General features: G+C 51.1%; 2 protein-coding genes across 7 annotated transcripts; both read left to right on the top strand.

The window, feature by feature from the left end:
* The first annotated feature begins 392 nt into the window (after positions 1 to 392).
* Positions 393 to 10,579, top strand: STT3A (STT3 oligosaccharyltransferase complex catalytic subunit A). Of its 5 annotated transcripts, none has more exons than XM_080357928.1 (19): positions 393 to 446; positions 1,928 to 2,000; positions 3,152 to 3,279; positions 3,439 to 3,499; positions 4,066 to 4,187; positions 4,275 to 4,420; positions 4,665 to 4,755; positions 5,040 to 5,146; positions 5,327 to 5,491; positions 6,903 to 7,083; positions 7,167 to 7,322; positions 7,451 to 7,542; positions 7,974 to 8,129; positions 8,208 to 8,396; positions 8,575 to 8,691; positions 8,764 to 8,866; positions 9,829 to 10,017; positions 10,093 to 10,208; positions 10,299 to 10,579. In XM_080357928.1, the coding sequence occupies exons 3-19, from the start codon at positions 3,192 to 3,194 to the stop codon at positions 10,335 to 10,337; spliced, it is 2,118 nt and encodes a 705-aa protein (XP_080214054.1). In that variant the 5' UTR covers positions 393 to 446; positions 1,928 to 2,000; positions 3,152 to 3,191; the 3' UTR covers positions 10,338 to 10,579. The 5 variants fall into 5 exon arrangements, with proteins under 5 accessions (XP_080214054.1, XP_080214055.1, XP_080214057.1 ...); XM_080357929.1 differs by lacking the exon at positions 393 to 446 and adding an exon at positions 1,521 to 1,603; XM_080357931.1 differs by lacking the exon at positions 393 to 446 and having other exon boundaries at positions 1,998 to 2,132.
* A 423-nt stretch (positions 10,580 to 11,002) lies between these two features.
* Positions 11,003 to 24,664, top strand: CHEK1 (checkpoint kinase 1; the record flags this gene model as incomplete). Of its 2 annotated transcripts, XM_080357919.1 has the most annotated exons (12): positions 11,003 to 11,067; positions 12,676 to 12,899; positions 12,986 to 13,050; positions 13,139 to 13,208; positions 13,292 to 13,480; positions 14,389 to 14,493; positions 14,566 to 14,661; positions 14,733 to 14,841; positions 21,428 to 21,605; positions 22,909 to 23,040; positions 23,130 to 23,231; positions 24,569 to 24,664. In XM_080357919.1, the coding sequence occupies 12 exons, from the start codon at positions 11,003 to 11,005 to the stop codon at positions 24,662 to 24,664; spliced, it is 1,431 nt and encodes a 476-aa protein (XP_080214045.1). The 2 variants fall into 2 exon arrangements, with proteins under 2 accessions (XP_080214045.1, XP_080214046.1); XM_080357920.1 differs by lacking the exon at positions 23,130 to 23,231.
* Positions 24,665 to 26,211: the final 1,547 nt, after the last annotated feature.

Genomic DNA, 26,211 nt, shown 5'->3' with positions numbered 1-26,211 from the left:
TTCTCTAGGATTTTCACACTGAAAAACATTAAAGGAGCGATCCCGGTTTGCAGCCGTCCTGCGCATGCGCTTCTGTCCCCCGGCGGGGGCGCGATCGTTGTCACCGGGTTTGGGGACGAGGGACCCCCCCCCCCCCGGCCCCGCCCACGTGGCACCACCCACGTGGCGTGAACCTCCCGCTTCCGCATCCGCCCGCGTGATCCGCGTCGCCACACCCCCCACAAGCGGGAACGGACACGTTACGGCTCGCTCTCCGCCGACCCCGCCCGCCCAGCGCTCCGCCAATAGGAAAGCGCCGTGCGCTGCCAGCTTGGGCTGAGTTCCCGGCGTTACAGCCAATGAGCGCTAAGAGATTTGGAGTGGCGTCGCCGGCGGCCAATGGCAAGCGAGCAGGGAAAGGGCGGCTGCGCGGGGCGGATGGCGGCGGGGCCGAGCGCGGCGCCCGGGTGAGGCCTGAGGGCCCGGGGCTGTGGGGTGTCGGGTGTCCGGCCCGGGGTGGGGGCTGAGGGGCCATAGGGTGTCTGGGGATGTGGGGTGTGAGGGCCTGTGGGGCTATGGGGTGACTGGGGCTTGTGAGGTGAGCGGGCTGTGGGGCTGCGGGGGGCCCAAGTTTGGGATGAGGGGGTTTTGGGGTTCCAAGATCACTGAGGGCTGTGTGGCTTTGGGGTGCCCCGGTTTGGGGTGAAGAGCTGTGGGGTTATGGGGTGCCTGGGACGTGTGGGGTGAGGGGTTGTGGGGTTTGGGGGTTCCCAGGTCTGTGGCTGAGGGGCTGTGGGGTTGTGGGGTGCTCAGGTCTGTAGGGACATGGGGTTTGGGGTGAGGGGCTGTGGGGTTTGGGGTGCCCAGGTTTGGGGTGAAGAGGTTTTGGGGTGCCCAGGTTTGGGGTGAAGAGGTTTTGGGGTGCCCAGATCTGGGGTGAGGCAGTTTTGGGGCTCGCAGGTGTGTGTCTGAGGTTCGGTGGAGTTATGGGGTGCCCAGCTGTGTGGCCGAGGGTCTGTGGGCACCCAGGTTTGGAGTGAGGGGGTTTGGGGGTTCTAAGGTCTGTCACCGAGGGTCTGGGGGGGTTTGAGGTGCCCAGGTTTGGGGTGAGGAGCTGTGGCATTATGGGATGCCTGGGACTTGTGGGTGAGGGTTTTGGGGTGCCCAGGTTTGGGGCTGAGGGGCTGTGGGGCTTTGGGTGCCCAGGTCTGGGTGTGGGTGAGGGCTGTGGGGTATACAGGCTCGGGGTGACGGGGTTGTGAGGGTTTTGGGGTGCCCAGGTGTGGGGCTGAGGGGCTGTGGGGCTTTGGGTGCCCAGGTCTGGGTGGGAGGGCTGTGGGTTATACAGGCTCGAGGTGACGGGGTTGTGAGGGTTTGGGGTGCCCAGGTTTGGGGTCAGGGTCTATGGGGTCATGGGCTTTCGGGGGCTGAGCACAGGAGCCGCCTGCATCCTCGTTATTCCCTGCTGCTCATTATCCCCAGGAAATAATTACCCGCGGGGTTATTCCTGTGTTAATTAGCTCGTGCCCATCAAAATCCCGTCCCTGGTGCAGAAGAGCCCAGTTTGTGTTTCATTTTTCAATCTCCCCAGCATCAGAGACACAAATTGAGGATTCACCATGAGGTGTTTTTCCTAATTAATCAGCTAATTAAATATTTTAAAGAAACCAGAGCATTTCCAAAGGAGGAATTCATCATTCTGTGGCTACAGTTTCACTTCCTTGGTGTCTCATTTGCAGATTTTCCTGGTTCTTCCTCCACCCAGGGAGGTCAAATTAAACAATATCGATAATTTGAAGCCGTTCAGACCTCTCATGTTTGAGAAAACGGCACCAGCTTTTTGCCCTTTTTGTTTATTTTGTGCGTTGCTTAAACTCCAAACAAGCCAGTGATAAAATCAGTGAGTTCTGGTAAAAGCTTACGCTTGGTTTCTTGGTTTTTCATGCAGAAAATTAGGCACGTCCGCTGCCCCGGAGAAGCTCTGGAGTCTAAGATAGAGAAAACATTCAGTGAGGGATCAGGTGAGGATTTGGGAACGGGAGACGTGGATTAGCAAACATCCGGCAGAAATCACGCGTTGAAGGTTTTGTGTTAAATATGTGAACTGACTGAAGGGAAGAAGCCAGAGAGTCGTGGTCAATGGGCAGAGTCAGGTGAGGCCTGTATCCAGTGCAGTGCCGCAGGGGCAGTGCTGGGGCCGCTGTTATTCAATATATTCATCAGTGATTTGGACGAGGGAACAGAGTGACTGTCAGCAAGTTTGCTGGTGACACCGAGCTGGGAGGAGTGGTGACACTGGAAGCTGTGCTGCCATCAGAGACCTGGACAGGCTGGAGAGCTGGGCGGGAAACATTTAATGCAATAGAACAAGGGCAAGTGTAGAGTCTTGAATCTGGGCAGGAACAACCCCAGGTTCCAGTGTAAGTTGGGGAATGACCTATTAGAGAGCAGCGTAGGGGAAAGGGAGCTGGGGGTGCTGGGGACAGCAGGGTGACCATGAGCCAGCACTGGGCCCTTGTGGCCAGGAAGCCAATGGGACCTGGGGTGGGTTAGAAGGGGGTGGTCAGTAGGTCAGAGAGGTTCTCCTGCCCCTCTGCTCTGCCCTGGGGAGACCACACCTGGAATCTTGTGTCCAGTTGTGGCCCCTCAGTTCCAGCAGGACAGGGAACTGCTGCAGAGAGTCCAGCGCAGCCACCAAGATGCTGCAGGGAGTGGAGCATCTCCCGTGTGAGGAAAGGCTGAGGGAGCTGGGGCTCTGGAGCTGGACAAGAGGACACTGAGGGGGGACTCATTGCTGGGGATCAAGATGGAAAGGGGCAGTGTCAGGAGGATGGAGCCAGGCTCTGCTGGTGACAACCAGGGACAGGACAAGGGGCAATGGGTGCAAATGGGAACACAGGAGGTTCCACTTAAATCTGAGAAGCAACTTGTTGGGGTGAGGGTGTCAGAGCCTGGCCCAGGCTGCCCAGGGGGTTGTGGAGTCTCCTTCTGTGCAGACATTCCAACCCGCCTGGACACCTTCCTGTGTAACCTCATCTGGGTGTTCCTGCTCCATGGGGAGATTGCACTGGGTGAGCTTTCCAGGGCCCTTCAACCCCTCACACTCTGGGATTCTGTGATTTAGAGGTGTTGTGGGGTTTGCTCTCTGCTCACCCTCCCTGTGCCTTTTCAGGTCTCCGAGTGTCCTCAAATCTCCAGTTTTGGTGTAAAAAATGACGAAATTAGGGTTTTTCCGCCTGTCCTATGAGAAGCAAGACACGCTGCTCAAGCTGCTCATCCTGTCCATGGCAGCCGTGCTCTGTGAGTCCCTTCTCATTTGTCTTCTTTTATTCCTTCCGCATCCGTTTTCTCGAAAAACACATTTTTCTTCATCTTCCCAACGACCGTTTGGGGACAAAACCGGTTTTAATCGTCCGAAACACGTGATAAATTTAACAAAACTGCGTCTTATATTTGTAGCTTTCTCCACGAGGCTTTTTTCCGTCTTAAGATTCGAAAGTGTCATCCATGAGTTCGACCCGTAAGTCTCGTTTTATTTGTCTCTTATTTTTGGGGAGAACCTGATGGGCTTTTTCCTTTTTGGGCAGTGTTTGCTGAGCTCGACTTAAGAGGACCTTTAAGCTCGACTTAAGAGGACCTTTAAGCTCGACTTAAGAGGACCTTTAAGCTCGACTTAAGAGGACCTTTAAGCTCGACTTAAGAGGACCTTTAAGCTCGACTTAAGAGGACCTTTAAGCTCGACTTAAGAGGACCTTTAAGCTCGACTTAACAGGACCTTTAAGCTCGACTTAACAGGACCTTTAAGCTCGACTTAACAGGACCTTTAAGCTCGACTTAACAGGACCTTTAAGCTCGACTTAACAGGACCTTTAAGCTCGACTTAACAGGACCTTTAAGCTCGACTTAACAGGACCTTTAAGCTCGACTTAACAGGACCTTTAAGCTCGACTTAACTTCCCCACCGAGCAGGAAGGATTCAGAGGGCGGGTTTCATCCACCACAGCTCATTTTGACTCTTTTAGACCCCAAATTTCAGTATTTCTTGGTGTTAACGCGGAGGTTTGGGTGTTTTCTCTCCGTTAACAGATATTTTAATTACCGCACCACCCGCTTTCTGGCCGAGGAAGGTTTTTATAAGTTCCACAACTGGTTCGATGACCGCGCGTGGTACCCGCTGGGCAGGATTATTGGCGGGACGATTTATCCCGGTGAGCGGGGAAATCACTGGAGGGGGCCCTTAATGAGACTTTGAGATGTTAATTACGGCGCTGACGTGGCTCGTTTGGCCCCCGCAGGGCTGATGATCACCTCGGCCGCCATTTACCACGTCCTGCACTTCTTCCACGTCACCATCGACATCCGCAACGTCTGCGTCTTCCTGGCTCCGCTCTTCTCCTCCTTCACCACCGTCGTCACCTACCACCTCACCAAAGAGCTCAAGGTCGGAGCGAATTACGCAGATTTTGGCTAAATCGAGGCAAATCTTGACAATTTTACCTCTAAGCGCGGAAATTTTGCCTCAATCCATTTTATCAGTGGCGACCGCCACGTCAAGCTAAACCCAGGCTGAAAATCTTGCTTAAAGTCTCATTTAAACGCTCAAATTTTTATTCCTTTGAGGTGTATGCTAACAAAAATGCCAAAAAGTGATTCTTTTTGCCCATTTTGGCTGTTTTTTGCCCCAGGACGCGGGCGCGGGCCTCCTGGCCGCCGCCATGATCGCCGTGGTGCCCGGCTACATCTCGCGATCCGTCGCCGGCTCCTACGATAACGAAGGTGAGTTTGCGGCACCGGAAACGGGGGAGAATTGGAAAATGGGGTAAAATCGCCACTGGGCACGACAGAAATCACCATTTCATAGACCCACAAACACCAAAAATGCGTGTGTTAACCCCAAAATCAGATATTAACCCCATATCTCGATATGAATTCTTTACGCAAAGCACCGTCCTGTCTTCTGACGCAGCAACAAGAGCGGTTATATATCTATTTTTAATTTTATTTGATCGATTTTATTGCCGCTTCAAGGTTTTAGGACCTTTCTGTCTCCTCCCGCCTAGGTATCGCGATATTCTGCATGCTCCTCACCTACTACATGTGGATCAAAGCCGTTAAAACCGGTTCTATCTATTGGGCCGCCATGTGCGCTCTGGCTTATTTCTACATGGTGAGTTTTTTTGTTGTGATTCCGGGGTATTTCTGGCTCCAAAAACCCCCTTTGTGCCCTTTCCATGTCTGCGATGGCGTCAAATTGGAATTAGATGCATTTTTCTTCATTTCTACATAGAAATTTTGTGCATGATTTTATTATTAATATAATCTAATGCCATTTTGGGGTGTTTTTCAGGTTTCCTCGTGGGGTGGTTACGTGTTTCTGATCAACCTGATCCCGCTGCACGTGCTGGTGCTGATGCTGACCGGCCGCTTCTCCCACCGCATCTACGTGGCCTATTGCACCGTCTACTGCCTGGGCACCATCCTGTCCATGCAGATCTCCTTCGTCGGCTTCCAGGTGCCTGCGAGAGACCCAAAAACCATCATTTTATAGGGTTTAGCAAAAAAAAAAGGCCACTCGGTGCCTGGTTTCAATGCTGTTGAAATTCAGCGCTGATTTGTCGTGAATTTTGGGAAATTTAAGAGTGATTTGTTCCAAATTTTGGAAAATTTAGGGCCGATTTCTTGCAGATTTTGGCAAATAATTCAGTGCCGATTTGTCGCAAATTTGGGGAAATTCGGGGCCGATTTGTCGCAAATTTTCGGGGAAATGCGGGGCCGATTTGTTGCAAATTTTCGGGGAAATGCGGGGCCGATTTGTCGCAAATTTTCGGGGAAATGCGGGGCCCATTTGTCGCAAATTTTCGGGGAAATTCGGGGCCCATTTGTCGCAAATTTTCGGGGAAATTCGGGGCCCATTTGTCGCAAATTTTCGGGGAAATTCGGGGCCCATTTGTCGCAAATTTTCGGGGAAATTCAGGGCCCATTTGTCGCAAATTTTGGCAAATTTAACACTGATTTGCTGGGAATTTTGGCCAATAATTTAGTGCCAATTTGTCATGAGCATCAGCAAATTTAACGCCAATTTGTTGTGCATTTTGTAGAATTTCAAGCTGATTTGTCACAAACATCAGCAAATTTCACACTGATTTGTTGCAAATTCTGGCAAATAATTTAGTGCTGATTTGTCATGAATTTTGACAAATAATTTAGTGCCTGTTCGTTGCAAATTTTGGCAAATTTACCGCTGATTTGTCACAAATATCAGCAAGTTTAATACCGATTGTTCACAATTTTTGGCAGATAATTCAGCGCTGATTTGTCAGCAAATTTAATGCCAATTTGTTGTGAATTTTGGCAAATTTCATGAGATCTGTCACAAACGTTGGCAGGTTTAGCACCGATTTGTCATGAATTTTGGCAAATGATTTAGTGCTGATTTGTTGCAAATTCCAGCAAATAATTCAGTGCCAATTTCTCGTGAATTTTGACAAATAATTCAGTGCCTGTTTGTTGCAAATTTTGGCAAATTTAACGCTGATTTGTCACATCAGCAAATTTCACGCTGATTTGTCGCAAATATTTGTAGATAATTTAGTGCAGATTTGTCATGAATTTTGACACATAATTTAGTGCCTGTTTATCGTGAATTTTGTCAAATTTCATGCTGATTTGTCACAAGCATCAGCGAGTTTAACACAGATTTGTCGCTAATTTTGGCAGATAATTTAGCGCTGATTTGTCGGGAATTTTGCCAGATAATTTAGCGCTGATTTGTTGCGAACAGCGGCAAATTAGCGCTGATTTTGTGGCAAATCTCAGTTGTGGAGGCACCGAGCCCCTCAGCACCTCCAAACATCGCTGCTTTCCGCCAAAATTTTGCCACGAAGCCGTTAGTTGGGTAACGAGGCGCCGCTGTGTCCCCGCAGCCCGTCCTGTCCTCGGAGCACATGGCGGCGCTCGGCGTGTTCGGCCTTTGCCAGATCCACGCGTTCGTCGACTATTTGCGCAGCAAACTCAACCCGCAGCAGTTCGAGATCCTTTTCCGCAGCGTCATCTCCCTCGTCGGCTTCCTCCTCCTGTCCCTCGGCACCGTCCTCATGCTGACCGGTAACCTCCCGTTCTTCTAGAAAAACTCACGCAATTTATCAATCTTAATCCCCATTTATTGCCCTTTTCTTGCTCTTTTCCAGGGAAAATCTCGCCGTGGACGGGGCGTTTTTACTCCCTCCTGGATCCTTCCTACGCCAAGAACAACATCCCCATCATCGCGTCCGTCTCCGAGCACCAACCCACCACCTGGTCCTCTTATTATTTCGACCTCCAGCTTCTCGTCTTCATGTTCCCCGGTGAGCCCGGCGCCAAAATCCCGTTTATTAAACCACGCTGCTGGTTTTAATTGATCTACCGCCTGGTTTTCCTTTCGGAAAACATGGTTTTGAGGCAGATTTGACCCGTTTCTCTCTCCCCGGCGCAGTGGGACTCTACTACTGCTTCAGCAACCTCTCGGACGCCCGGATCTTCATCATCATGTACGGCGTCACCAGCATGTACTTCTCGGCTGTGATGGTGAGGCCCAAACACTCTTATAAAAGCTGATTTAATCCCTTTTTATGTTTTTGGAATCAGTGAGGTTTCAACCTTGAGCTGGTTGAATTTATCGTTTCTTCCCAAAGATCAATTTTTTGGGGCCTCTTTGCGTGGCGAGGCAACAGGATGATCCAAAACTCAATGGTTTTGGTGTTTTTTTGATGAAACAACCCGTTTTTGTTCACACTTTGGGTGGTTTCTGGATGTGGAGGCCTCTCCTGATGCTTTTTTCCACCTCGAAGCATAAAATTGCGGTTGGTTCCTCACCTGGGCCAACGTTGAGGTCTTTGGAGAACGTCCGCGGTGGTGGCGATGGGTCCATCTCCACGTTGAGTTTGGGATTGAATTTTCCCGTTTCTCGCCGATTTTTGCCCAAATGTCTTCTCTGAGGGTCCATCCGTTGACCGCAGGTGCGGCTGATGCTGGTGCTGGCCCCGGTGATGTGCATCCTCTCTGGCATCGGCGTCTCCCAAGTCTTGTCCACCTACATGAAGAACCTGGACATCAGCCGCCCGGACAAGAAGAGCAAAAAGCAACAAGATTCCACCTACCCCATCAAAAACGAGGTGAGTTTGGGGACAAGGGACAAGGCGGGAGGTCGGTGGCTTCTTCCCACTGGCGTTGACGCCGGTTTGCTCGCCCAGGTGGCCAGCGGGATGATCTTGGTGATGGCGTTCTTCCTCATCACCTACACCTTCCACTCCACGTGGGTGACCAGCGAGGCCTACTCGTCCCCTTCCATCGTGCTTTCCGCCCGCGGTGGCGACGGCAGCCGGATCATCTTCGACGACTTCAGAGAAGCTTATTATTGGCTGCGCCACAACACGCCGGAGGTACCGGGGGGTGGAGTTTGGGCAGTGGGGACCCAATGTCACATCGTCGGCCTCTTGGTTGATGTTGGGGGGTGGGGACCCAACGTGACATCATCCACGTCTCAGTTCACATTGAGTTGGGTGGTGGGGACCCAACGTTGCATCGCTGGTGTCTCAGTTGACATTGATTTGGGCACAGGACGCCAAGGTGATGTCGTGGTGGGACTACGGCTACCAGATCACCGCCATGGCCAACCGCACCATCCTGGTGGACAACAACACCTGGAACAACACCCACATCTCCCGTGTCGGGCAGGTAGGTCTCGCCGCAACCGCCGGGACTTCCTGGTCGCTCCAGGACTTGCCGGTGATGCCTTGTCCGCTCCAGGCCATGGCGTCGACGGAGGAGAAGGCCTATGAGATCATGAGGGAGCTGGACGTCAGCTACGTGCTGGTCATCTTCGGCGGCCTCACCGGTTACTCCTCGGACGGTAAGGGCCCAGCCGGGGGTACCGGTGAGATGAGTGTGGAGGTGGGACCAGGGGGCTCCTGGTTGGAGCTGCTCCCGCTTTACTTGCTGGCCCCAACTCAACACTTTGGCGCCAACAACTCAGCTACTCGCTCTTTGGCCCCAACTCACCTAGTTGCTCTTTACCCTCAACTTTTTGTCCCCAACTCAACTGTTTGCCCCCCCCAGTTCAACCCACCTACTCTTTGCCCTCAAATCAACTACTCTGTCCCAACTCAACTCTTTGCTCTCAACTACTCACTCTTTGCCCTCAAATCAGCTCCTCATTCTTTGCTCCCAATTCAACTCTTTACTCCCAACACAACTACTTGCTCTTAGCCCTCAACTCCACCACCTGCTCTTTACTCTCAACTCAGCTCTTTGCCCCCAACAACTCTTTGTTTTTTGTCTCCAACTCCTCTTTGCTCCCTCCTCAACTCTGCTCTTTACACTCAGTATAACTACTCACTCTTTGCCCTAAACTCAACTCTTTGTTCTTTACCCTCGACTCCTTACTCTTTCCCCCAACTCAACTCTTTGCTGTGACTCAACTCAACTTGATCAGGTCTTTGCCTGCAACTCCTCATTCTTTCTTCCCAGCTCCTCGTTCTTTGCCCCCAACTCAACTCTTTGCCTCCAACTTGGCTCAACTCTTCATTCTTTCCTCCCAGCTCAACTCAGTCTTTGCTCTCTACTCAACTCTTTGCCCTCAACTCAACTCCTCATTCCTTTTTCGCAGCTCAACTCTTTGCCTCCAACTCAACTCTTCATTCTTTGCTTCCAACTCAACTCTTTATCCCAGACTCAACACAGCTCCTCGTTCTTTGCTCCCAACTCAACTCAGTCTTTGCTCTTTGGCCTCAACTCCTCATTCTTTGACCCCAGCTCAACTCAATCTTTGCTCTTGACCCCAACTCAACCCCACCCCTCTCTCTGCCCCCCTAGACATCAACAAGTTCCTGTGGATGGTTCGCATCGGCGGCAGCACCGACACCGGCCGCCACATCAAGGAGCACGACTACTACACCCCCACCGGCGAGTTCCGCGTCGACCGCGAGGGCTCCCCGGTGCTGCTCAACTGCCTCATGTACAAGATGTGCTACTACCGCTTCGGCCAGGTCTACACCGAGGCCAGTAAGTCCCCGGGGCCACCTCCGCAGGGGTGGCACTGATTTTTGGGGCCCCCCTGACACCTCCGCCTTCCCGCAGAGCGGCCGCCGGGCTACGACCGCGTGCGTAATGCCGAAATCGGCAACAAGGACTTCGAGCTGGACGTGCTGGAGGAGGCGTACACCACCGAGCACTGGCTGGTGCGGATATACAAGGTAACGGCGCCAAAACGAGCCCAAAAACCCGCAGGTTTGGGAAAAAATGTTCATTTTCCACCTAACTCGGTGGTTTTTTTCGCCCCGTAGGTGAAGGATTTGGACAACCGCGGGTTGTCGAGGACGTAGAGGAGCCGCTGCCGCAGCCTCGGCTTGTGAAGCAGAAATCGGGGGGGTCTGGGGATGGTTTTTTGGTGATTTTTGAATTTATTTTCAAGGGGTTCGTTTTATTTTAATTTTGTTTTGTTTTGTACCGTTTGTAAGCGCCGGCAGCCGCCCGGCCCCGCCGGGGGGTGATTTTTATACACAGAGCAGCCGCCAAATCCCAAATTACGGCTTTGACCCGGGGGAGAAGTCGATTCACGGGGAATCACAAATAATAATAACAAGTTTAAAAAAAAAGGTGACTTCGGTGGTTTTTTTACCCAAATTCTGAGGGTGTTGTTTTCATCTCGCGTGGGTTTGGAGAGGGATTTCGGGAGGAGTTTTACGGGTTTTCAATCGGTTTGGGTGAAGTAATGGAGTGAATGGGGTTAGGAAGGGGCGTGGCCAGGGCTACGGGACTCGGGAGCTGGGGGCGTGGCCAGAGTGACTGGGGGCGTGGCCAGGGCGGTGGGACTCAGGGGCTGGGGGCGTGGCCAGGGCGGTGGGACTCAGGGGCTGGGGGCGTGGCCAGGGGGAGGCGTGGCGCGTCGCGCTGCGCGCGCAGGGCGTGGATTGTGGCGCCGGCGGGAAACGGCAGCGCGGCGGGAGCGGCGGCGGGGCCGGGAGCGGGGGCCGGAGCGGGGCCGGGGATGGCGGTGCCATTCGTGGAGGATTGGGACCTGGTGCAGACGCTCGGAGAAGGCGCCTACGGGGAGTGAGTGTGGGGGGACATTGGGGTGTCCACTGCTTGCCGTCGGTTTGGCCACTGCTCGCCCATCGTCTGCCCCTTATGTGGCTACTACTTGCCCACTGCTTGGTCACCGTGTGCCCCGTGTTTGGCCACTGTTTGCTTGGCTGTTGCTTGCCCCTTATGTGCCTGTTGTTGGGCCACTGCTTGGCTGTTGTTGGCCCTTATCTGGCCACTGGTTGCCCATTGTATGTCCTGTGCTTGGCCACTGTTTATCCTTTATGTGGCCACTGTCTGCCCACTGCTTGCCCACTGTTTGCCCCTTATGTGGCTACTGCTTGGCTGCTGTGTGCCCCATGTTTGGCTACTGTTTGCCTATTGCTTGCCTTGTGTTTGGCCACTGTTTATCCCTTATATGGTCACTGTTTGCCCAGTGCTTGCCCATTGTGTGCCCCTTATCTGGGTGCTGTTTGCCCGCTACTTGGCCACTATGTGCCCTTTATGTGCCCACTGTTTGCCCACTGCCTGGCCGCTGATGTGCCTGCTGTGTGGCCACTGCTTGACTATTGCTTGCCCCTTATGTGGCCACTGTTTGCTTGGCTGTTGCTTGCCCCTTCTGTACCCACTGCTTGCCCATCGTCTGCCCCTTATGTGGCCACTGCTTGGCCCTTCTGTGCCCACTGTTTGGCCACTGTGTGGCCACTGTGTGCCCCGTGTTTGGGTGCTGTTTGCCAACCGCTTGGCCACTGTTTGCTTCTTATGCGTCTGCTGTGTGGCCACTGTTTGCCCATTGCGTGCCCGTTATGTGGCCACCATGTGCTCTGTTGCATGGCCACTGCTTGCCCCTATGTCCCTGTTGCGTGGCCACTACTGGCCCACTGCTTGGCCATTGTGTGCCCCTTATGCACCCGCTGTTTGCTCATTGTGTGTCCTGTGTTTGACCACTCTTTGTCCCTTATGTGGCCACTGTTTACCTGCTATTTGCCCACTGCTTGCCCATCGTGTGCCCCTTATCTGGCCACGGTTTGCCCATTGCTTGCCCTGTGTTTGGCTACTGCTTGCCCCTTATGCACCTGCTGTGTGGCTACTACTTTACCATTGCTTGCCCTGCATTTGGCCACTGTTTGCCCCTTGTGTGTCTGCTATGTGGCCACTATTTTGCATGCCCATTATGTGGCCGCTTGGTGCCCTGTGTTTGGCCACTGCTTGCCCATTGCATGTCTTGTCTTTGGCCGCTGTTTGCCACTTATGTGGCCACTGTTTCCCTGCTGCTTGGCCATTGCTTGGCCCTCATCTGGCCGCTATTTGCCCATTGCTTGCCTTGTGTTTGGCCACTGTTTGCCCCTTGTGTGTCTGCTATGTGGCCACTATTTTGCATGCCCATTATGTGGCCGCTTGGTGCCCTGTGTTTGGCCACTGCTTGCCCATTGCATGTCTTGTTTTGGCTGCTGTTTGCCACTTATGTGGCCACTGTTTGCTCACTGCTTGCCCATCACATGCCCCTTATGCGGTGCAGTTTACCCACCGCACGCCTCGTGTTTGCCCATTGCTTGCCCTGCACTTGGCCACCGTTCACCCCTTATGTGGCCACCGCTCACCCACCCGGTGGCCCCCACGGCGTTTGGGTGTCCGCAGGGTCCAGCTGGCGCTGAACCGCCGCACGGGCGAGGCCGTGGCCGTGAAGATCGTGGACATGAAGCGCGCGGCCGACTGCCCCGAGAACGTCAAGAAGGAGATTTGCATCAACAAGATGCTCAACCACGACAACGTCGTCAAGTTCTACGGGCACCGTCGCGAAGGCGCCACCCAGTACCTGTTCCTGGAGTACTGCAGCGGCGGGGAGCTCTTCGACCGCATCGGTACCCGCCACCAATTCATTCATACCGAAAGTTAACGTGTAAATGGTTAAAAGTGGGGTTTTGATGTATTTATCCCCCCGGCGCAGAGCCGGACATCGGGATGCCGGAGCCGGAGGCGCAGCGGTTCTTCCAGCAGCTCATCGCCGGGGTGGTGAGATGATCTTTTGGGGTCCCTTCCTTTCCCTAAAATTCTGTGACGCCGGTTCCTCCACCGGCCCGACCCTCGTCTTCCTCGGCAGGTTTATCTGCACGGCATCGGCATCACCCACCGCGACCTCAAACCCGAGAACCTGCTGCTGGACGAGCGAGGTGGGCGGACACCACCTCTCTCCCCGCTCCCCGTTTAATTTTTAATCTCAATTTGGGTTTTTAATGGGAGTTTCGCGGCTCAGACAACCTGAAGATCTCGGATTTCGGCCTGGCCACCGTGTTCAAGCACAACGGGCGGGAGCGGCTGCTCAACAAGATGTGCGGGACGCTGCCCTACGTGGCCCCCGAGCTGCTGCGGCGCCACGAGTTCCGCGCCGAGCCCGTGGACGTCTGGGCGTGCGGCGTGGTGCTCACCGCCATGCTGGCCGGAGGTGGGGCCTATAGCAGGACCTATAGAGCGCATACTGGGGGGGATGCGCAAGGAGCTCAAGGAAAAGCGCCCCGGGGCTTTGCACCTTGCAAAAATGTTGCACGTTGCAAGACTTTTGCGCACTGCAGTGTGTTTGCACGCTGCACGGCTTGTGCATGTTGCAAGACTGCAAGATTAGTGCATGTTGGAAGACTTTTGCATGCTACAAGGCTTTTGCACATTGCAAGACTTGCCCCTTGCAAGATTTTTGCACGCTGCAGGGTGTTTGCACGCTGCAGGGCTTCTGCACCTGGCGAGGCTTTTGCACACCATGGGGCATCTGCACATTTCAAGACATTTGCACGCTGCAAGACTTGCACCTTGCAATACTTTGTACACCATGGGGCACTTGCACCTTGCAGAGCGTTTGCACGTCACGGGGCTTTGCACATTGTAAGACTTTTGCCCATTGCAAGACTTGCATGCTGTGGGGCATTTGCACGTTGCACGACTTCTGCATGCTGCAGTATCTTTTGCATGCTGCAGCATCTCTTGCGCGTTGCAATATCTTTTGCACATTGCAAGACATTTGCATGCTGTGGGGCATTTGCACGCTGCATGACTTTTGCACGCTGCAAGACTTTTGCATGTCGCAATATCTTTTGGCCATTGCAAGACTTGCACGCTGTGGGGCATTTGCACACTGCATGACTTTTGCATGCTGCAAGACTTTTGCATGTCGCAATATCTTTTGCCCATTGCAAGACTTGCACGCTGTGGGGCATTTGCACATTGCACAACTTCTGCATGCTGCAAGAGTAGTGCACATTGCAATATCTTGTGCACGTTGCAGTATCTTTGTGCATGGCAACACCCGCCTTTGCGCGTCGCCCTTTTTCAAACGGCGCTCTGTTCCTCGTCCCCACGCAGAGCTGCCCTGGGACCAGCCCAGCGACAGCTGCCAGGAGTACAGCGACTGGAAGGAGCGCAAGACTTACCTCCCGCCCTGGAAGAAAATCCACTCGGCGCCTCTAGGTAAGCACCCAGCGGGCGGCGCCATGCAACGTCCCCCCCGATCGTCACCGCGTGTCCCCTCCGTGTCCCCAGCGCTGCTGCACAAGATCCTGACGGAGAGCCCGGCGGCGCGGATCACCATCCCCGACATCAAGAAGGACCGCTGGTTCAGCCGCCCGCTCAAAAAGGGTAAGGACGCCGGGGAAAGCGCCGCCCGCCCCTGAAATTTGGGGGTGACGTGGTGATTTGTCCCCTCGCAGGCGTCAAGCGGCCCCGCGGCTCCTCGGGCGGTGTAGGTGACTCTCCCGGTGGCTTCTCCAAGCACGTCCGCTCCGACACGGACTTCTCGCCGGTGAAGAGCGCGCTGGGGTGAGCGGCCACCGCGTCCCTTTGCTCGCTGAGGCTCATGCGCGTTCCTGTGCCTCTGCATCGTGCAGGGCTTTGCACGTTGCAGTTCTTTGCACGTTGCAGGGCTTTGCACGACACGAGGCTTTGCACTTTGCAGTTCTTTGCATGATGATGGCTGTTGCACTCTGCAGTTCTCTGCAGTTCTCTGCAGTTCTCTGCAGTTCTCTGCATGTTGCAGAGCTTTACACCCTGTAGGACTTTCACTTTGCAGTTCTTTGCGTGTCAAAGGCTTTTGCGTTTTGCAGTTCTTTGCAGTTCTTTGCATGATGAAGGCTGTTGCACTTCGCAGTTTTCGTGCTTTGCAGTTTGCACTCTGCAGTTCTTTGCACCCCACAGGGCTTTGCACTTCGCAGTTCTTTGCAGGTTGCGGAGCTTTGCACCCCCCAGGGCATTGCAGTTCTTGGCGCATCAAAGGCTTTTGCATGTTGCAGTTTGAAAAAGGTTATTAGGAAGGCGCTGGAGAGATACTCAAACTCTCGTGGGTTACTCTGAGCAGTATTTATTGTAGAAGATTCGCAGGAACAGCAGGGTTGGATCACCTCCTCAGAGAGTGACAATCATACAGCCATACAGCTGTCATTCTATAGGGTTCTAACAGGTATTATGCAACTAAGCAAAATTTATCACTGTCTATCACTGTCGATGTCTTCAGGTTCCTTCCGTCCCAGTGGTCTGCAGGTTTCACTTCTTCCTTCATGTTCCACTTGGCAAGTACCGAACGAAAAGTCCTCGGGTTGCAGGGCTGGCTTGGAAGTTCTACCTGTCTCATTTGTTATCCATAGTTCATCAGCCTAGTACAGAAATCAGCAAACCTAAGAACAGCATTTATCAATGACTAAGGGTACAAAGCAAGCATAAGGTAACCAGGCTCGTGGTTCTGGGCAAGGGCTATACAGGAGACAAGCTGAGACTTGCAGCCTTAGCAGCACAGCTTATAACACTGATATAGCCCTAAAATCCTAATTCCCTGTTTTCCTACAACAGTCCCCCATTTTCTCTTTAAAATTTCCCAATTTACTGATAACGATAATTAAGCTGTTGAGTCAAGAGATTACAACAATTACAGAACATTGACATACATTGAATCCAAACAAAAATGATCACAATGACAATTACAATGACAATGTGGATGGTAAGGCGTATGAAAAGCAGCCTGTATATCAAGAGCAACATAAACTTGCATTAGAGCAGCAGCAGTGAAGTGCGGTCCCCTATCAGCATCAATAATTTCAGGGATGCCGTACCTCGGAGTGATATCGCGAAGCAGGGTCTTAACCACAACTTTCGACTCGTTCTTGCGAGTCGGAAAGGCTTCCACCCAGTGCGAAAGTTGATCGACAATAGCAAGAATGTACTTATACCCCATAGAAGGGGGGAGTTCTGCAAAGTCAATTTGCAATTTTTGGAAAGGAAAGTAAGCAGGCGGCCGCTTGCCAGGGACTGTTGTGACCTTCGTGACCCCGTATTTCTTGCAATGAGTTCAAGAGTCAGTCAGGCGTTTTGCAGCACCGTAAACTCCAGGCGCTGCCCACAACTGTTGGATTTTAGAGGCTACAGCTTCAGGGCCCCCATGAGTACGATCGTGAATCCAGCGAGTTAGAGGAAGCACATACCTCATAGGCAATAAGGGTTTATCACCTAGTTTCCCAATGCCGTCCTGTTGCGTTGCTTCCCAGCGTTTCCATTTGTTGAGCTCTTCTTCATCCAGTCCATCATTAAGGGCAGGACCAACGGGAAAAGGAAGGAGAGCAGCAAGCACAGTCGTAGCAGGAGGACATCGTGGACTGCCGCTGCTCTCGCCGCGGAGTCGGCCAAGGCGTTGCCATGAGCAAAAGAATCGAGGCGTTTAGTATGAGCAGGAATGTAAATAACAGCAATTTCTCGTGGTTCCTGGACAGCGAGCAGCAAATCATGAATTAATTGTCCATGAGCAATAGTACGGCCGGCGGAGGTTAAAAAACCGCGTTCTTTCCAAAGTGCGCCAACAAAATGACAAATGCCAAAAGCGTACTTAGAGTCTGTGTAGATGTTAACTCGGAGACCTTTAGCAAAGGTCGCAGCGCGAGTCAAGGCAATTAGTTCTGCGGCTTGTGCTCCAAGCGCTGGAGAGAGAGGTTCAGCGAGAAGTACGCGATTTTCAGTGGCAGCAGCAAAACCAGTAAAACGCTTACCATGTAGATAATAACTTGATCCGTCTGTGAACAGGTGAAGGTCAGGGTGGGCGAGGGGTACATCTTGCAAATCTCTGGTTTTAGAGTAAGTGGTGACAAATCGTACACAGTCGTGTGGGTCGTTGGAAAGGTGCACCTCGGGTAGAAGGGGAGATGGGTTTAAGGGTTTTGACTGGTTTAGAGAAATATTATCAGTCAGTAACAGGATGGCTTCGTATCGATGTGTGCGCTGCGGTGAGAGAGACTTGGTAGCTTATTGGGTTAGTAAAAGTTCAATTCATGAGGCACAGCAACAATCCATTTGTGACCCAGAACAAGTGGGTGAACTTTTTCCACTAACTCCGCAGCTGCTGCTACTGCTCTAAGGCAACGTGGTGAGCCTTTGATAACTGGGTCAAGAGTGACCGAGTAATAACCCACAGGTCTTTCATAGGGTCCATGAGGTTGTACTAGGACCCCCTTTGCAATACCACCCTTCTCGGTAGCATACAAAGTGAAAGGTTTAGAGTAATTTGGCAGGCCCAAAGCTGGGGCTGTGACTAAGGCTTGTTTTAAAGATGCAAAAGCATCGGTTAGTTCTGGCGTCCAGACAGTTGGCTCTGGAGCTTTGTCCTTTGTAGTTTCAATAAGTGATCTAGCTAGCTCGCTAAACCCTAAAATCCATGGTCGACAGAACCCAGCTTGGCCAAGGAAAGCTCTCATCTGTTTCTTAGTAACAGGTGGTGTAATTTGAAGAATAGTATTGATTCTGTCGGGATCAATCTTTCGAACTCCTCCTGCTAAAACAAAGCCCAGGTATTTTACCTCTGGTTCACAGAATTGTAATTTGGCTAATGAGGCACGATGACCCTTATGATACAGTCGAATGCAAAGGTGCTCTGTGTCCATTGCACAGGCCTCTCGAGTTCGGCTAGCAACAAGTAAACCATCAACATATTGAATCAGTGCAGACTTGTTTGGCAACTCAGTATCTTGGAGATCATATTTGAGAATTTGCGAAAACAAGGTAGGAGAAGCAGTGAAGCCTTGAGGGAGCCGAGTCCAAGTCAATTGGCGACCTTCCCAGGTGAAGGCAAACAAAGGTTGGCTTTCTTCTGCTACAGCTATGCTAAAGAAAGCTCCTGTCAGATCTAAAACAGTGTACCAGTGCGCCCAAGATGGAATCTCAGTTAAAATTAAACTCGGATCTGGTACAACTGGGTGTGGGGCTTCAACATAATCGTTGATAGCCTGTCAATCTTGTACAAATCGGTACTCAGGATCTCCATCCTCATCCAGTCGATTTTTACTAACTGGAAGAATTGGGGTGTTAAATGGACTGATAACAGGTTTTAGAATCCCTTCATCGAGAAAGGTTTGAATTTGTTTTCGCAAACTCAGTAATGCAACAGCTGGTATTGGATATTGCTTAATAGCAGGAGGGGGGCCTCCTTTAGTTTTAATAACAACAGGTAGTGCAGATTTTAAAAGACCAATATCTTTAGTTGTACGACTCCAAAGTCCAGAAGGGACATTCCGCAATTCCCACGGAATGGCCACTTCTTTCTTCGGAGTATGATCTAAAGTAAAAACAGTGCCAACAAAGATTAATTTAACCTTATCTTTACCATAGGTTAATTGAGTGCCAAATTCTTGTAAAAGATCTCGTCTCAGCAAAGAAGTCGGTGCCCTCGGAGCAACAATAAAGCGAGCCCATGTAACTTTATCGCCTAAAGTAACAGGGAGCGGTTTAGAGAGAGCGTGGTTAAGCACAGAGCCTGTAACACCCTTGATAGCAATCATTTCCTGTGATTTTTGCGGCACATCAAAATTAAGCAAAGAGAGAGTAGCTCCAGTATCTACTAAGAAAGAAACAGATTTTCCATTAACATCAGCTAAAACATGGCCTGTAGGTGAAATTTCTAAAGCCATTATACGATTATACAATGCTTACTGAGAGTAGCTACGACGATACGGGGGTGGAGCAGAAGGAGCTCCACATGGATTACCAGCAGGTGCAGGTGGAGTAGCTCCCGGTTGATACTGGGGTCGCAACGGGCATTCACGTTGCATATGTCCTAAATTACCACACCAAAACCAGGTTAGTTGCGTTGCGTCATTCGTAGGGCTGGTAACAGCAGGGTTTGTAACTGGGAAAGAACCCCCCATGGGTGGAAAGGAACTTCCCATCCTAATTCCCCTGCCAAGAAGTCCCTAGGCGAGAGGAAAACGGGCTTGGAATGCCCCACGGACCCCTCGGGGACACCCACACCCTCGGTTTGCAGAAACTCCTTGAGCTATGGCTACAGCTCGTAAGTTCATATCTTCCTGTCTTTCTCTTCGATACCGGCGGCGTTCGACCGCACGTTCTTTCTCCTGCCGAAGGCGCTCAGCCTCCCTTTCTAATTGTAGCTTACGTTGTTGCTCTTCTGTACGGCCGTTATACACAAAATTAGCAACAGAGAGAACTTTCTGCAAATTCTCTGCTTGCCAGCCAGGCATATGTTTTTGAAAATGCTTTCGAATGTCAGGGGCTGACTGATTGACAAAAATGCTGATAGCCAATGGTTCCTGGAAATTATCCTCTGTCATGCCCCCATATTGTATTAAAGCCTTTCTTAAGCGGTGCCAGAAGTCTCCTGGGTGTTCACCAGGAGCCTGTTGGCACTCTGTAACTTTTGACCAATTAGTCACTTTTTCATCACACTTTCTAATTGCTTCAATCAGATTATCAATTGCAACTAAATAGGTAGCCTTTTGGTCCTCCTCATGTAAGTTCCAATTTGGATCTTGTTCCGGCCAGGGAGTACGTCCCTGTGTCTGTTCAGCCAATTCTTTATCTTTGGCCAGGATCTTTTGTTTTTCCTCATGTGTAAATAATTCAGACAAAAGTGTTTGTGTATCATTCCAGCTGGGAGAGTAATTTCGGGCAATAGTTCGAATTATTTTAGAGCACCGCTCTGCGTCATTGCGGAGTCGCGGCATTTTATCATGCCAGAGTAAAAGGTGACCTGGTTTCCAGCGGTAATGTGTGGTTACCCTGAGAAGCGGATGCTGGTTGCCAGCATTACTACAACCAGCTCTGGGATTTGCAACATAGGATAAAGTCATGGGGAAAATACCTGCAGGTGAATCAGTTTTGGACTTAGAATTGTCACTTATTTCATCATCCAGATAAGCAAGTAATTGGCTTTCGTTTTCGTATATCAGCATAGTCAAACCACAAATACAAATAGTCCATTTGTTGGGGCTGAGGGTCCTCCAGGATTTTACGGAGAGACTGCAATTTAGTTTTTTCAAAGGAGCCATAAATCGGCCGCCGATCATCAGGGAAAGCCCCAGCCACTCTGCTTATAAAAGGCCAATCATCTTGGCAGAGGGCGATTAATCTTTTTATGTGCAACCCTGCGGTTCTTGACAACCTTCCCCAATTTGAAATCATTTCAGCCAAAGGCGTATTTTTAGGAACTGAGGGTCCAGCCCCCATCCTTGTAAATATATTTAGAGACTTGAACTCTAAAATATAAAGAAAAGAAACAAATTGGGAGAACAGGAGGGACTCGAATTCACCTGTCCCTGGCCAGGTCCTGTTGTTTAGGTTTGTGCTGCAGAGTCCCACCTGGGTCGCCAACTGAAAAAGGTTATTAGGAAGGCGCTGGAGAGAGACTCAAACTCTCGTGGGTTACTCTGAGCAGTATTTATTGTAGAAGATTCGCAGGAACAGCAGGGTTGGATCACCTCCTCAGAGAGTGACAATCATACAGCCATACAGCTGTCATTATATAGGGTTCTAACAGGTATTATGCAACTAAGCAAAATTTATCACTGTCTATCACTGTCGATGTCTTCAGGTTCCTTCCGTCCCAGTGGTCTGCAGGTTTCACTTCTTCCTTCATGTTCCACTTGGCAAGTACCGAACGAAAAGTCCTCGGGTTGCAGGGCTAGCTTGGAAGTTCTACCTGTCTCATTTGTTATCCATAGTTCATCAGCCTAGTACAGAAATCAGCAAACCTAAGAACAGCATTTATCAATGACTAAGGGTACAAAGCAAGCATAAGGTAACCAGGCTCGTGGTTCTGGGCAAGGGCTACACAGGAGGCAAGCTGAGACTTGCAGCTTTAGCAGCACAGCTTATAACACTGATATAGGCCTAAAATCCTAATTCCCTATTCTCCTACAACACAGTTCTTTACCCTTTGCAATCCTTTGTCTGTTGGAAAGATTTGCATGTTCTAATCCTTTGCACATTCTAATCCTTTGCACTTTGTAGTTCTTTGCACGCTGCAATCCTTTGCACACTGCGCTGCTCTCCCTGTGTTTTCACCACTTAGTCTGTAGAACCCACGCACACCCCACATTTTCACCACCCCACAACATCCCCGTCCCCTCCACCGCAGCGAGGACCGCGCCAGCTACTCCACGTCGCAGCCGGAGCCCGGCACGGGCGGGACGCCGTGGGACAGCGGAGCCGCCGCCATCGACAAGCTGGTGCAGGGGATCAGCTTCTCACAGCCCGCCTGCCCGGAGCACATGCTGCTCAACAGCCAGCTGCTCGGCACCCCCGGCTCCTCACAGGTGCAGCTCGCGGGAATTTGGGGTGCAGCTTTGCAGGGTTCATAATACCAAGATTCAAATTTGCAATATTGGGGAGGCGGCTTTGTAATGTCTGGGGTGCAGCTTTGCAATATTTGGGGAGCAATTTGCAATATCTGGGGTGCAACTTCTCAATATTTGGGATGCAGCTTTGCAGGATGTGTAATATTAAGGAGGAACTTTGCAATATTGGGGATGCAGCTTTGCAGGGTTCGGCATCTCTGAACACAACTTGGCAATATTTGGGGAGCAATTTGCAATATCTGGGGTGCAACTTCTCAATATTTGGGGTGCAGCTTTTCAGGATGTATAATATTAGGCAGGAACTTTGCAATATCGGGGATGCAGCTCTGCAGGGTTTGGGAATCTTGAAATGCAGCTTTGCAATATTTGGGGTGCAGCTTTGCAGGACTTCTAGTATCAAGACGCAACTTAGCAAAGTTCAGGGTACAGCTTTGCAGCATTTATAAAACCAGGGTGCAACTTTGCAGGGTTTGCCATCTCAGGATGCAACTTTGCGATATTTGGGGAGCAATTTGCAATATTTGGGGTGCAGCTTTGCAGGATGTTTAATATTAGGGAGCAACTTCACAATATCAGGGATGCAGCTTTGCAATATTTATCATCTCCGAGTGCAAGTTTGCAGCATTTAGGATGCAGCTTTGTGAAGTTTAGGGTGCAGCTTTGCAGCGCTTGTAATACCAAGGTGCAACTTTGCAACATTGAGGATGCAGCTTTGCAACATTTATCATCTTCGGGTGCAACTTTGTAGTATTTGGGGTGTAACTTTGTGATATTTTCAGTGTCAGGACCCAACTTCCTGAGGTTTGGGTGCAAACTTGCAGGATTTGCAAAGTGCGGGTGCGACTCTGCGGGATTTGAGTGTAGCTTTGCAATATCAGGACCGAACTTCGCACTATTATAAATAGTGCGAAGTTCGGTCCCGATATAATGATGATGCAATTTGCATTATATATATATATATATAAGATTAAGCAGCAAATTTGCAATATTTATGATATTTAAAAGCAACTTTGCCATATTTATAATATTAAGGAGTGATGTTGCAATATTTGGGACACGCCTTTGCGGTATTTAAAGCATTTGGGGTGCAACTTTGCGATATTTCGAATGCAAATTTGCAACCCGGGTGCTGCAACTCACAGCGTTTGCCATCAGGGGGTGCAGCTTTGCAAGATTTTCTCTTCAATCTGGGATTTTGCAGAGCCGGGGGTTGTAATTTTGGGTGGGTTTGTAACTTTTTGGGGGTGTTTTGGGGTGGCAGAGCCCGTGGCAGCGGCTGGTGAAGAGGATGACGCGTTTCTTCACCAAACTGGACGCCGACGGTTCGTACCGCGCCCTGCAGGAGGTTTGTGAGAAGATGGGGTACGGCTGGAAGAAAAGCTGCGCCAACCAGGTAGGAGCAAAATTTGGGGGTAGTTCTCCCCATATTGGGGTGTCTGTGGATAATTTTGGGGTGTTTACCTGGTTTGGTGCGACGTGCAGGTCACTGTGTCGACCACGGACCGGAGGAACAACAAGCTGATCTTCAAGGTGAACCTGGTGGAGATGGAGAGCAGGGTCCTGCTGGATTTCCGCCTCTCCAAGGTGAGCGGGGGGCGTGCAAGGGTGTGCAAAGTGGTGCAAGCTGAGTGTAGGTGGTTGCAAGGTGGTTACAAGAGTGTGCAAAGTGTCTGCAAGAGGGTGCAAGGGGAGTGGAAAGCGGTGCAAGGTGATGCGCAGTGGTTACAAGACCATGCAAGGGGCTGCAAGGCGGTGCAAAGTGTGTGCAAGGTGGTTGCTAGGCTGTGCAAGATGATGCAAGGTTGGTGCAAAGTGTGTGCACAGTGGTTACAAGGTTGGTGCAAGGGGGTGCAAAGTGTGTGCAAGGGGGTACATGGCAGTGCAAAGTATGTGCAAGTTGTTTGCAAGGTTGATGTAAGGTGGTACAAGGGGGTGCAAGATTGTGCAAAGTGGTACAAAGCAGTGCAAGGTATGTACGAGGTGGTGTGAAGCGGTGCAAGGGGGTGCAAAGTGTGTGTAAAGTATGTGCAAGGGGGTGCAAGGTGTTTGCAAGGCAGTGCACAGTGGGTGCAGGGTAGTGTAAGATGGTGGAAAGCGTGTGCAAGGAGTTTGTAGGGAGGTGCATGGCAGTGCAAAGTGTGTGCAAGTTCGTTGCAAGGTTGATGCAAGGTGGTACAACCAGATGAAAACTATGCAAGGGGGTGCAAGGTTGTGCAAAGTGGTACAAAGCACTGCGAGGTATGTACAAGGTGGTGCGAAGGGGTGCAAGGTTGTGCAAAGTGGTACAAAGCACTGCGAGGTATGTACAAGGTGGTGCGAAGGGGTGCAAGGTTGTGCAAAGTGGTACAAAGCAGTGCGAGGTATGTACAAGGTGGTGCGAAGGGGTGCAAAGTGTGTGCAAAGTATGTACAAGGGAGCGCAAAGTGTGTGCAAGGTAGTGCAGAGTTTGCAGGGGGGTGAAAGGTGTGTGCAAAGGGGTGCACAGGGGTTACAAGACAGTGTAAGGTGGTGCAAAGTGATGCAAGGTGGTGCAAGGGTGGTTAAAAGACTGTGCAAAGTAGTTGCACAACAATGCAAGGGGGTGCAAGAGTGCAAGGTGGTACAAAGCAGGTACAAGAGTTCAAGGGGGTGCAAGGTGATTACAAGACCATGCAAGGTGGTTGCAAAGTGGTCCAAGGTGGTGCAAGGTGGTTACAAGACTGTGCAAAGTGGGTGCAAGAGTGTAAGGTGGTTACAAGACCATGCAAGGTGTGTGCAAGGTGGATGCAAGAATGTAAGGTAGTGGAAGGTGGTGCAAAGTGGTGCAAGGGGGTGCGTGGTGGTGCAGGGTGGTTACAAGCCCGTGTAAGGTGTGTGCAAAGTGGTGCCAGGGGGTGCAAGGCCAGCAGGCACAGGGCACATCGCCCCCTCCTCCCGCACAGGGTGACGGGCTGGAGTTCAAGCGCCATTTCCTGAAGATCAAGGGCAAGCTCAGCGACATCGTCAGCACCCAGAAGCTCTGGCTGCCCCCCACCTGAACCCCACACCTTCCTCCTCCTCCTCCTCCTCCTCTGCTGCAAAGGCGACCAACTGCACGCTTCAGATTTTAAAGGTTCAATAAAACCCTGGGGGAAATAAAACTAAATTTGTTGTTGTTGTTGTTCACTCTGAAACCTACTGATGGCGTTCACTCTGAAGCCTACTGATGGCGCAGCATTGCTCAGCCAGCTGAACTCCTGCTCCAACATCTCTGCTGAGACGTGCAGCTTGAAACCTGTTACAACCCAGGATTTGGGGGCTGGCCCCCCCTCCCCCCTGCTTCCCGCCTTGTCGCCCTCATTTTCCAGCCTCTCTTAATTGCTTTTCCAACGGGCTAACGAGCCAGGAGCTGCCAGGGGTTGTTAGCACTGGAGCGAGAGAGGAGAGCCGGGGATTAACCCCTTCCCCCCAAAAAAAAGAGCATCCCCCCAAAAAAACCCACCCCAGAGGTGCAAACGTTGAGACATCTTCACAATTTCTCCCTAAACCTGCATCAAAGTTTAGTTATTGGGGTAAAAAACTCTCTTTTTACCTGTTGTCCCCTTTTAATATCCCTTTCCACGGCTTGGGGTTTTTTTGATGGTGGGAACCCCTCTCCGGTGCAGCAATTAGCGGCGATTTTTTAATTGCATATTTATATCGAGCGAGACCCCGGCAGCGGGTGAGGGGGAAGCAGGAAGACGCCGCCTCTGACCTTGTTTGCTTTTCAAGCGGGATTAAGCAGCTTTTTAATTGTCCCGGAGATCACAGATTGCGGCCGGGGGGGATAATTAAGCTGAATACGGGTTTTCTGGTTCACTCCCCCCAGGAATTTATATTTCTAAGGGTAAAAAAAAAAATTAGAAAAGCTTTTGGAATAGAAAACGCTTTGGGAATTAATGTTTTTTGGGAGGCGTGAGGCTGGATGTAATTTGTTTTTGGGGGGAAGAGGATTATTTTCTTCTTTGGGGGGAATTTTGGGGGGATAAAAGGCTTATTTAAAAATCTCTCCAGGTAAAAAGCGGCCGCTGCGCAGCCCCGCTGGGGACAAGGGGCTCTCAGAGAGGCACCGGCGTGGAAAATGCCTTAAACCAACATCGACAACCGGGGGAGGCTTTTTCCTCCCCTCCCTTGTCTCAAATTCGTGGTGTGGGTTGTTTTGGCCGTGTCCCGGCTGCGAGATTCGGGCTGGAAGGTGTAGGACGGGCTTAGGGTGTGGGTTTGGGATGGAGGCTTTAGGATGTGGAAGATGCAGATTTGGGGTTCAGGAGCAAGATTTGTGGTTCAGAGGCAGGATTTAAGCTGCAGGAGGAATGTGAGAGGGAAGTTTTAGGCCACAGAGGCAGGATTTAGGCCACAGTGGCAGGACATAGGCCACAGGTACAGGACTTAGGCTGCAGTGGCAGGACTTGGGCTGCAGATATGGGCTGGAGATGCAGGACAACCTGGCCTCGAAACGATTTTAATTGCAATTAAGAACCTTGGGCTGAGCTTATAGCGTCACTTTGAACAGAGAAAAATGACAGATACATTTCCCCATCTGTTTTTTTAAGGGCAAAATCAGCAT

The sequence above is a fragment of the Nesoenas mayeri genome, assembly GCF_963082525.1.
Source record: "Nesoenas mayeri genome assembly, chromosome: 22".
Taxonomy (NCBI): Eukaryota; Metazoa; Chordata; class Aves; order Columbiformes; family Columbidae; genus Nesoenas; species Nesoenas mayeri.
This window is presented reverse-complemented; position numbering and strand designations above follow the sequence as displayed.

Bases quoted from the DNA above. Each gene is read 5' to 3' on its own strand.
- STT3A (XM_080357928.1), top strand. From the start codon at position 3,192: ATGACGAAATTAGGGTTTTTCCGCCTGTCCTATGAGAAGCAAGACACG. The intron at 8,130-8,207 runs GTGAGTTTGGGG...TTGCTCGCCCAG, and splicing joins CCTACCCCATCAAAAACGAG to GTGGCCAGCGGGATGATCTT. The intron at 8,867-9,828 runs GTAAGGGCCCAG...CTGCCCCCCTAG, and splicing joins CACCGGTTACTCCTCGGACG to ACATCAACAAGTTCCTGTGG.